This window comes from Eutrigla gurnardus (assembly GCF_963514095.1).
Source record: "Eutrigla gurnardus genome assembly, chromosome: 9".
NCBI classification, from domain to species: Eukaryota; Metazoa; Chordata; class Actinopteri; order Perciformes; family Triglidae; genus Eutrigla; species Eutrigla gurnardus.
In genome coordinates this window covers 9,165,512-9,177,594 of record NC_139923.1, presented here as the reverse complement: position 1 = coordinate 9,177,594, position 12,083 = coordinate 9,165,512, and the positions used below count along the sequence as shown (strand labels likewise).

General features: G+C 44.4%; 1 protein-coding gene across 1 annotated transcript in view; it reads right to left on the bottom strand.

Moving 5' to 3' along the window:
- The window catches only part of cftr (CF transmembrane conductance regulator), a 49,415-nt gene that overhangs the window by 15,524 nt on the left and 21,808 nt on the right, over positions 1 to 12,083 (bottom strand). Inside the window, exons 12-18 of the mRNA XM_084016795.1 lie at positions 8,671 to 8,765; positions 7,652 to 7,738; positions 5,740 to 6,535; positions 2,108 to 2,236; positions 1,983 to 2,020; positions 1,226 to 1,512; positions 1,071 to 1,150 (exon numbers count right to left, since the gene is read on the bottom strand). Of these exons, the coding sequence (XP_083872921.1) occupies positions 1,071 to 1,150; positions 1,226 to 1,512; positions 1,983 to 2,020; positions 2,108 to 2,236; positions 5,740 to 6,535; positions 7,652 to 7,738; positions 8,671 to 8,765 (1,512 nt within the window). The remainder of the gene's footprint in view (positions 1 to 1,070; positions 1,151 to 1,225; positions 1,513 to 1,982; positions 2,021 to 2,107; positions 2,237 to 5,739; positions 6,536 to 7,651; positions 7,739 to 8,670; positions 8,766 to 12,083) is intronic.

Here is a 12,083-nt window from a genome sequence, read left to right as displayed (position 1 = left end):
ACATATATAACAGATCTGTGGCTTGTATTGATTGTTTGGAAAAATTATGCTCTTGCTATTCCACTTCCTTTCCGTCTCAATCTACTCTGAGTAATGTCTAAAATCTCACCAAATCTGTCAGGCGGTTTTCAAACGTGTCTGCTGGAACTCCATTTGTGAGTTCACACACTGATGTTGGACGGGAAGGCCTGGCTCTCAGTCTCCACTCTAATTCATCCCAAAAGTGTTCTATGGGGTTGAGGTCAGGACTCTGTGCAGGCCAGTCAAGTTCATCCACACCAAACTCTCTCCTCCATGTCTTTATGGACCTTGCTTTGATCACTGGTGCACAGTCATGTTGGAACAGGAAGGGTCATCCCCAAACTGTTCCACAAAGTTGGGAGCATGGAATTGTCCAACATCTCTTGGTATGCTGAAGCATTCAGAGTTCCTTTCACTGGAACTAAGGGGCCAAGCCTAGCTCCTGAAAAACACCCCACACCATAATCCCCCTCCACCAAACTTTACACGTGGCACAATGCAGTCAGACAAGTACCGTTGTCCTGGCAACCGCCAAACCCAGACTCGTCCATCAGATTGCCAGATGGAGAAGCATGATTGGTCACTCCAGAGAACGTCTCCACTCCTCTAGAGTCCAGTGGCGGCGTGCTTTACACCACTGCATCCGACGCTTTGCATTGCACTTGCTGATGTACGGTTTGGATGCAGCTGATCGCCATGGAAACCTATTCCATGAAGCTCTCTACGCTGTTCTTGAGCTAATCTGAAGGCCACATGAAGTTTGGATCTGTAGTGATCGACTCTGCAGAAAGTTTAGCTTTTATACACCTGTGGCCATGGAAGTGATTGGAACACCTGATTTCAATTATTTGGCGAGGGAATACTTTTGGTAATATAGTGTTTCATCGTATCTTTGTCTTATACTCTACATTTTATTGTTGTACATACTATATATATATATTTCAAGTACAGTAACTGTGGAGGCAAACAAGCATTTAACTGCACAACGTAAAGATATGTCGAGTATGTGATGAATGAACCTTGAAACCTTCATCGATTGTATTAAATACCTGTATGAGGTCGAATAGCACCAGAGGCAGCATGTCGTCTATGGCGGCCATGTCCTTGGTGAATCTGTTCATGATACGGCCTGGAAGAGGAGAGACACTTAGAAAGAAGCTCAATGTAACAAATGAATATGAAGGAAGCAAAGTGAGAAGGTCACCGGTCTTCATGGTGTTGAGCATGGCCATGGGGGCTCGCAGCACGGCGCTGAGCATCTGCTCGTGGAGCCTCTTGGACACGGTGAGTAGCGTGTGCACTAATGGGAGACCCCGGAAGAATCCCAGGGCCAGCACGCTCTCCGACGTGGCCACGTAGATGTAGATGATGTAGTATGCACTGGTCGGCGTGACGATGACCGCAAGGTGCGTCGGGGTGGACGAGGCGTTCGGGTGCTGCTCGTCGATGTAGTTTGGCGATGACGGGTTGGCGCCGTCCCTCCAGATTTCGCTGATAGTACAGAGCAGACTGAATTTTAGCCAGACAATAGACACATGCAAAAGTACAAATCAGTTCAAAAACAGGTGGAATGACTGAGATATGACGCATGGTCAGCAAAAGTATTTATACTTTATACATACAACAAACACTGAACTGCTCACCCACAAGGAATCCAACTTTTAAAAGCACTAAATATCTTATTAGTATTCAAATTATTTTAACACATGTTAAACATACAAATCACCTGTATATATATATTGTATTGTTAAACATATTACTACAAAAGCTTAATTTTACAAAAGAAAAATGATCCTCATTAACCATCTTCAACATGTTTGTTATAAATGTCTACAGCAACTGAAAATATAAAGGATCTCCTATATCGATATTTGGTGTTTTTGTGGGGGGCAAATCGTACAAATGCAGACAGGAACACGAATGTCTTTTGATGCTTTAGTCTCAAGTAACATGACACTTACTCAGTAATGAGGTAAATTCCAATGACTGAACCAGAAACCTGTCAGTGGAGAGAACGTTCATTTATTGTTTTTTTTTATTCACAACCGTAAAAAATCAACAACAACTTCAAAATGTTGATTTTTACCTCAATGATGAAGACAAAGACAATAAAGATGAGGACGTAGACTAAGCTCCTGTTGGTGGTGACGTAGCGCAGGTATGTGCTCCATGAGGTAGTTTCAAAGATGTTCTCGCGTTCATCTGCAAAGCATTGCTGTGAAGAACACAGAAACACTTTTACCATACGGACTCGCACATGCAGACAATTGTTAAAGTTACTATGAGGAACCTTCATTTGTGTTTCATACTGCTGGTTCAAAGCACCAAAATCCCCTTGTGAAAACCTCCCATTTTACTGCAGGGTCTGCACAGTCCTGGGTCCGGCTCTCCTGTGTCACCCTTCCCTCCAGAGGGCCCAGCACTTCTCGCCAGAGCTCAAAGGAGTCTAAGCTAAAGGGGTTTCTGGTGAATCTGCATGATTTCCTGTAATTTCGCTGGAATTTGACCCAATAATAGTCGCAATCTTTCTTTTTCCCTTCTTTTCCACCGGTGTTTTCTTTTCCTTGGTTGTTTTGGACCTCCACGTTTCAGTTTTTAACCGAGGAATTGGAAGCTTGTTGCTACTTCCCTCCGCCTCTCCCCTGTGAAAGTGGTACGACCCGAGGGGGGAGGGGCTCTGTGTGTGTGCATGAACACAGCCCTGCATGCTGATTGGACAGGATGATCTGGGCGCTGTCTATTTTTGCAAAACAAACAACAGGCTCTACGTGCACGTAGAGGATGATTTATATATGTAAATATCAGCCCTGTGATAGACTGGTTACCTGTCTGTCTCTACATGTCTCCCTGTGATAGACTGGTTACTTGTCTGTCTCTACATGTCAGCCCTGTGATAGACTGGTTACTTGTCTGTCTCTACATGTCAGCCCTGTGATAGACTGGTTACCTGTCTGTCTCTACATGTCTCCCTGTGATAGACTGGTTACCTGTCTGTCTCTACATGTCTCCCTGTGATAGACTGGTTACTTGTCTGTCTCTACATGTCAGCCCTGTGATAGACTGGTTACTTGTCTGTCTCTACATGTCAGCCCTGTGATAGACTGGTTACCTGTCTGTCTCTACATGTCTCCCTGTGATAGACTGGTTACCTGTCTGTCTCTACATGTCTCCCTGTGATAGACTGGTTACTTGTCTGTCTCTACATGTCTGCCCTGTGATAGACTGGTTACCTGTCTGTCTCTACATGTCTCCCTGTGATAGACTGGTTACTTGTCTGTCTCTACATGTCTGCCCTGTGATAGACTGGTTACCTGTCTGTCTCTACATGTCAGCCCTGTGATAGACAGGTTACCTGTCTGTCTCTACATGTCAGCCCTGTGATAGACTGGTTACTTGTCTGTCTCTACATGTCAGCCCTGTGATAGACTGGTTACCTGTCTGTCTCTACATGTCAGCCCTGTGATAGACAGGTTACCTGTCTGTCTCTACATGTCAGCCCTGTGATAGACTGGTTACTTGTCTGTCTCTACATGTCGGCCCTGTGATAGACTGGTTACCTGTCTGTCTCTACATGTCAGCCCTGTGATAGACTGGTTACCTGTCTGTCTCTACATGTCAGTCCTGTGATAGACTGGTTACCTGTCTGTCTCTACATGTCTCCCTGTGATAGACTGGTTACCTGTCTGTCTCTACATGTCGGTCCTGTGATATACTGGTTACCTGTCTGTCTCTACATGTCGGTCCTGTGATAGGCAGGTTACCTGTCTGTCTCTACATGTCTCCCTGTGATAGACTGGTTACCTGTCTGTCTCTACATGTCGGTCCTGTGATAGACTGGTTACCTGTCTGTCTCTACATGTCGGTCCTGTGATAGACTGGTTACCTGTCTGTCTCTACATGTCGACCCTGTGATAGACTGGTTACCTGTCTGTCTCTACATGTCGGCCCTGTGATAGACTGGTTACCTGTCTGTCTCTACATGTCGGCCCTGTGATAGACTGGTTACCTGTCTGTCTACATGTCGGCCCTGTGATAGACTGGTTACCTGTCTGTCTCTACATGTCTCCCTGTGATAGAATGGTTACCTGTCTGTCTCTACATGTCAGCCCTGTGATAGACTGGTTACCTGTCTGTCTACATGTCTCCCTGTGATACACTGGTTACCTGTCTGTCTCTACATGTCTCCCTGTGATAGACTGGTCACCTGTCTGTCTACATGTCAGCCCTGTGATAGACTGGTTACCTGTCTGTCTCTACATGTCTCCCTGTGATAGACTGGTTACCTGTCTGTCTCTACATGTCTCCCTGTGATAGACTGGTTACCTGTCTGTCTCTACATGTCGGCCCTGTGATAGACTGGTTACCTGTCTGTCTCTACATGTCAGCCCTGTGATAGACTGGTTACCTGTCTGTCTCTACATGTCTCCCTGTGATAGAATGTTTACCTGTCTGTCTCTACATGTCAGCCCTGTGATAGACTGGTTACCTGTCTGTCTCTACATGTCAGCCCTGTGATAGACTGGTTACCTGTCTGTCTACATGTCTCCCTGTGATACACTGGTTACGTGTCTGTCTCTACATGTCTCCCTGTGATAGACTGGTCACCTGTCTGTCTACATGTCAGCCCTGTGATAGACTGGTTACCTGTCTGTCTACATGTCTCCCTGTGATACACTGGTTACCTGTCTGTCTCTACATGTCTCCCTGTGATAGACTGGTCACCTGTCTGTCTACATGTCTGCCCTGTGATAGAATGGTTACCTGTCTGTCTCTACATGTCTCCCTGTGATAGACTGGTTACCTGTCTGTCTCTACATGTCTCCCTGTGATAGACTGGTTACCTGTCTGTCTCTACATGTCTCCCTGTGATAGACTGGTTACCTGTCTGTCTCTACATGTCGGCCCTGTGATAGACTGGTTACCTGTCTGTCTCTACATGTCAGCCCTGTGATAGACTGGTTACCTGTCTGTCTCTACATGTCTCCCTGTGATAGACTGGTTACCTGTCTGTCTCTACATGTCAGCCCTGTGATAGACTGGTTACCTGTCTGTCTCTACATGTCTCCCTGTGATAGACTGGTTACCTGTCTGTCTCTACATGTCAGCCCTGTGATAGACTGGTTACTTGTCTGTCTCTACATGTCAGCCCTGTGATAGACTGGTTACCTGTCTGTCTCTACATGTCAGCCCTGTGATAGACTGGTTACCGGTCTGTCTCTACATGTCGGCCCTGTGATAGATAGCCCAGGTGAACCCTGCCTTCACCCAATGATAGCTGGGATCGGCTCCAGCCCCCCCGCGACCCTGAATACAGGATAAGCGGTAGACAATGGATGGATGGACTGAGATTAACTATATCACCAATCTTCTTACTGATGGTCTCTTTAGTTATGAAAGTCATATAGAGGCCTCAGTATTAAACTAAGTTCTGGACCTGGGGTGTCAGAGCCTTTGCTATAGCTGCCCTCCTCCCTCTAGAATGCCCTACCAAGCCATATCCCCAATGCCAACACTCTTCCATCCTACAAGACAGCCCTCAAAACTCACATTTTCACTCTTGCTTTTAACCTTTAAACTTGTTTTTCTTTGTAAGCTTGCTTTATAATAAATTGAATTTGTTTCATAAGCAATTAAAGTTCGTCATAATAACTTTAATTTGCAATTAAGTACATGTCGTTGTAGGGTGTAACGTGTCTACTCATTAGAAACAAAGCCTACCTCCATGTCTTCCTCGTCCACATCGTCGCTGATGTCATAGACGCTGTCTTTGGACAGGCGGCGGGCGTAGATGTCCAGCTCAGACACCAGGTCACACTGCGGCGTGATGGACAGCTTTTTCCTGAAGGACGACTGCATCTGAATCTGTTCCCGGCGCTCCTGGCCCTGAGAGTTGGTGATGAACGCCAGGACGGACTGGCGCCGCTGTCCGTTGAGGTGCTGCAGCCCGTGATGGTACACGTTCCCCCTGGGGAGCACCTCCTCTACCTGATCGTCCTCGGGCACCACCGAGAACTTCCTCTCGGAGAGTTCACGGACCCCGTCCTCCATCACCGTGGACGGAGGAGCATTTGCAGTCTGTTGGGAGTTCCCGATGAAGGAGAACTTGCGAGCGGCCGCCAGGGGGTTGAGGATGAGGGACTGTTTGCGTTTTTCTGGGTAGCCGTCACCTCCGGGATGGCCTTGGGATCCGGGGACGATTTTTGGAGGCGCCGGCTGACGGAAAGACTGGCGAAGCGTCTCCGGGCCTCGGAAGCCGGCAGTTTCGTCGACTGAGACCCTGCGCAGCGTTTCTGTGAGAATGGAGCTGCGGCGCTCTGCGTTGATGTTGTCGTAAGCCTGCATGCCGAGGAGGAGCGAGCTGAAGTCGGGGCGCTTGGCCTGCAGCTCCGAGAAGGTGCCGTAGAAGTAGCAGTCGCCGTTGTGCAGCAGCAGGATCCTGTCGGCTCGCTTCAGATGGTCCAACTTGCTGGTGACCACGATGCGCGACTTGGAGGCCATAAGTTTACAGACGCATCTGAGCAGAAGAAAGGGGAGGTTGGAAAGAGATATGAAATGTCAGTCTGTGTCAACTTTTACATACATTGTCTTGTTTTATATATATATATACCGTAGATGACCATTTACTAGCCCGGGCGTTTAATATGCTAAATCGACTTGGAGCCCAGGCGTTTATAAGAACCAGGCGCGTATTTGCAACAGGCTACAATTTATTTTTGCAATGAGCAGCACCAGACCATCATGCAAAGAAGAAGGAGCTCACCATAGCACCATAGCACCACTGGAACAAAACTACTTTTTCCCCCCGACGCATCTTTATTGACATCAGACAATAAATACAAAGACAGTTTGTCTGTGTTACCGCGACACAGGGAGCTGATCAGAGCAGTGTTATGAATGATAACGGAAGGGGGGGTCGATCGCGGTAATTTCAACACTGTATATTAGCGCATTTATCTATATCCCTATATCCCTCAGTCTAGCGCGCCTGTGTTTGTGTGTCTGTGTGTGTGTGTGTGTGTGCGCGCGCCTGCATGCGAGAGAGAGAGAGAGAGCGAGAGGAGGGGCTGACTGACAGAAGAGGTGAGAGCCGGTGAAGTGCTGTTAAAAAAAAACTTTTGTTTTCTGTGCAAGACTATGGTAAACACTTAATCGCCCGGGCGTTTAATTGAACCGGCGTTTATTATGCAAAATGAGGTCGGACCCCCGGCGGCTATTAGAGCACAGGCGCGTATTTGCACGCGGGCGATTATTTGGTCATCTACGGTATATGAAATAATAACTGATAATAATAACTATATCAAAGAATAACAGAAGTCTAAATGAACAAGCTACTGTGTGTATTTATTACCACCACTATGCTCAGGCTTTGACTAGATAACCAAAATGTTTTTGCCTGCTCTCTCCCTCCTGAACGATTGCCAAAGTCCACATTTCATCAAAGGATAATTCCCGTTTTGCCCCACTCCCACTTCCTGAGAAGGTTACAGTGTGATGAAGCAGCCGTAACTCACCACAGCCGACCCGACTGTGTCTGAGACAACAAGAGATAACCTTGACCTTGAACTTAAAAACTTTCAGCTCAGCCCGCCCCACCTCCTCCACATGAAAGAGTCTCTGTTGGGATACACACTTCTCAAAGATCTCTTTCTCCGTCACGATGTCCAGGTGGGTGAAGGGTGCATCCAGCAGGTAGAGGTCTGCATCTTTATACACCGCCCTGAGGGAGGAAACACACACACGACTCATGGCCGGCTTGTAGAAACAGACAAGATGTATTTTTGGATGCTATATTTACAATATTTTCACCACTTTATCTTGCCGTCAGACACTTTGTGGCTTCCTTCAAAGCCACAAAACTCCTATGACATAAACGCTAATTTTACCTGGCAGGACATGGAAGTTACTGGACTACCTCCTGTGCTTTAAAAGGGTTAGTTCTCATCGAAGTCGCACAATAACACAAACAAATCAGCTGGTCTCCCATGTCCTGCAAGGTGAAATTACTGTTTTTGTCAATGGAGTCTCGTGGCTTTGAAGAGAGCAGATTACTGCTTTAGATTTCCTTCTGAAAGGCTGTCTGACAGTTAAGTTTTTTCAGTATCCCACACATTTTGTAAACATACCAGGTGCCCAGTGTAAAGTTAGTTTTTAATAAATATGTGTTTTATCTGGTGTGTGTCAGGGAAAGGGAATAAAGGGAAAACTGAAAGCGAGGGACAAGCAAAGAGATCAAAATGGTGTAAATAAGGAAGTTGGGTCGCTGCACGAATAAATCAATTCCAGTTAATATTTAAAAGTGACTGCAGAAGCTTAAAAAAAACAATGAGTGGCCACAAATTGATGCCGAGACACTAAACCAATCATTAATGCATGGGAATATGAGTGTCTGACTGCTGTGATTTAATGGAGTGATAAAGCTCTACGGAAGTCTGTGGCCATAAAACACAATAGTTACTGAAGATAAGAACGACGGGTGACGACGATCAGCTTTGGCTGGTTGAGATTATGGGAACAAATACTGTCATTTGAAGCACCAGCCAAAGACATCAAATCCCAGATACGTGTAAATGGTATTTAGTAGATGTTGAAAGTGATATGTGATATCAGGGGGAATATATATATATATATATATATAGTGACAGGAAGTACCTGGCCAGGCTGAGGCGAGCTCTTTGACCGCCGCTGAGGGTCACACCTCCTTCCACGAGGAACGTCTTGTCTTTCTCAGGCAGGAAGGCAAAGTCCTAGAATGGAGAACGAGAGGTCAGTGGGTCAAACACAAGCATGATCACCTTTTATACAACAGCAAGAGGAAGTGTGAGATAACTGAGAGGCTGGAAGAAACACATTAAAGGGCCAAGTGTGGAGGGTTTGGTGACTTCTACACTGCAAAAATGGAATTTCAAGAAAGTAAAAAAAGCCTTGTATCAAGAAAATAAGTCTTATTTTTTGTCCAAAAAGAATATTAATCTTGTCAAGCAAGTTTTGCATTAGAAAAAATATCTAATTTTAAGAAAGTTTGCCTTACTTTTTCTTGATAAGATATTCCAGCTAATTTTGAGCTAGAATGAACCAGAAAAAGAGTATAAAAATGTTTTACGATCAAACCCAGCGGGGCACCAAGATTATTTACCTTATTTTAAGAGTAAGACCATTTGCACAACATCTCAATTCAAGAATGCCATGAAACAAGGACAAAAGTTTTTATTATTAATATTTTCATTTTCATTACAGGACAGTTGCTTGGTGAGATTGAAAACCATATGGGATATTATGCTGCAAACCAGCTGCAACATGATGTTTAGTTGCTATGCTGCTACAATAACTGATGTATTATTATTTTGATAGTGAGGTTCAAATCAAAACTGGCTTTTCAATCTGTTTGATTATGATGGATCTGGAATGCAGAAGTGCCCTTATTTTTTTTGGATGTTGAATTGAGCAATGCAAAGTTAATAACAAAAAATGAACTGGGGCGGTCGGTGGCGCAGTGGATAAGGTAGCCGCCCCATGTATGGAGGCTCAGCCGGTGGCGCAGTGGATAAGGCAGCCGCCCCATGTACGGAGGCTCAGCCTCGACGCGGAGATCAGTGGTTCGACTCCCGGCCCGGCAATCTCCTTCGCGCATTTCCACACTGTCTCTCTCATAATGAAAATAAAAAAGGCTTGCATGGTACTCCAGCCATAAAAAAAATAAATAAAAAAAATTAACTGAGAAATTATGTCTTATTTTAACTACTTTTATGCTCATTATCAATCCCAGATTAAGGTGTAATTTCTTAAATTAGTAAAGAGACTTAAATTCTAATTTTGAGTAATTTAATCTTGAATTAGTGTTTTTTTCATTGCTTGTTTTAGAAGAATTTGGATTAGTTTAAGATTTTCTGTCTAGTTTAAAGTCTCATTTTAGTCTTTCGGAGCTAAGAAATTTGGGCTTATTTTAAGTTTTGCTTGTCAAGCAAAAAAAGCTTACCCCATTGGCAGATTTTTTTGCTTGATACAAGATAATTTGATTGAATATGAGAATATTTTACTTCTTTCTAGAAGGGCTGTTTTTGCAGTGTAGCGATGAGCGTGAGGAACTTCTCCCCATGTGCAAGCGTGGAACTACAGTGGCAGACGTGACCACAGTAATGGCGCCATCTAGAGGCCAGGCTTTAGTTCGTACGATCTGGGCTACTGCAGAAACATGGCGGTGCAACATCGCCAGTCTGTGACGAAGATCCGCCCCCTATGTAAATATCCTGCGAACAGCTCATTCTACGGTAACAAAAACATAATTCTTTACACACCTTGTAATATCATATTACATTTCTGCCAATAGATTGCCCTAAATGCTACGCATTGGCCCTTTAAAAGCAGGACAGACCAGGCAAAAGCATTGTTTGTCATGTAACAATACATTTTAAGATTAGTAGGTAAGAAAACATCCAAAATACAATATATATTTATATACTGTAAAATATATAAGACACTTCTACTACATTTGCATATTTTGCCATGTCCCTTAAATGCCTAAATTATGAATAAACAGGATGTGAGCTGCACTACCAATGTGCTAAATGCTACATATAGAATCAGTTAAATTCTGATAGTATTGGAGTGTAAACAACATATTAAGTAACGAGCCATTAGGATAAAAAGGGTGGACGGTCTTGAAGCAGAAGTTCTAAATGTGCAAAATGTCCAGCTGATTAAACGTGTCAATGAAAATAAAGATCAGAACTGTGTATTGTGTTTGCAATGTGCAAGGCAAGGCGGCATAACAAAAGTTCTGTTTGTGTCTGCTGCCGACAAGAGAGCTGGAATGGTTGAAGCGTGACGTCTACTGTTCAGGTTGAACCGTCCTCGGTCTGCATGAGGGTCTGCTGTCCTTGTGCAAAGTTTTATGTTAAACTAACGGGGGCCTCACGCAAACTTTTGTCTGAGAAAAAATAGTTTTTATTAACAAGATGTTTGTGAAAATGTTTAGTGCAACGGATGATTTGGGGAATCTGATGTGTTCCAGTGAATAAATAAATGAATAAATATGATTTCTTCTTTCTAAAATAAATTCTAGTTTTTTATCTCAGCATGCGACAGCACCAAGACAGTCCTGTACATGACTTTTACCTGCTAATTCAAGTAATAGACGTCCATATGATCAGTGACTGATTGTCCGAGTTGTGAACACGCAAACAGCACAAACCACAGATGGGATCAGACACAAGGAGGATGTCACAGGTCGGGACGTGAACTGGTGTTCGGTGGTAATTGACGATGAAACAAGACGCCCACACCAACAGGGATGAAGTGACAGCACAAGTGTATCATCGTTAAAGCTTCCTACCTTTTTAGTGGCAGCTTCCGCCGTCCTGACCAGAGTGCATAGGGGGATCAAGTTAACAGGTTGTTTAACAGCTTGTAACAATAAGGCAGCGCAGTAAAAAGACATGTTGTGCGTCTCCCCTGTGAACAAAGAGGCAGCCGGCCAGCAAGGTGGAGGCAAAAAGATGAGTTTACAGTGTGGAAGACCACCCACGGTCAGTCTGTCTGGTGCTTCAGGGGGGCAACAATGGCGAGGTGCCCCACTAAACACCTCGCCTCTGTCTGGAGGGATCAGCTGTAGCCCTTGATTCTGACTGCCACGGTTGCTGTGGCGATTTCCCTCACGTCTACTCTCTATTTTTAATCCATTTCTAGGCTCTTGAAGTGATTGATGAGGCAGCTTAATCATTTGGAAAGATTTCTACAGAGCTCGTGCTGCCTAGCATCTTATTATTTATGAATTCTCCTGTTTTAAAGTTGTGACATTGGTTGCCTGTCAGTTTTCACATATATTTTATTATTTATTGAACCTGTTATTGAAAAAGGTACGGCCCCCCTGGCTCCTCTGGTCAGTTTTAAGCTGTTATGGTCTGAGCCGCTGGAACTGGTTTGCCTGAGGATCTGACAGCTGCTGTGAATCTTTAAATGTAAACTTAAAACATACCTATTAATAAGATTAAGAAAGGTTTATTCTATTATTTATTTACTTACATTATTTGAATCACATATTTTTTATTTGTATTGATCCCTTATTT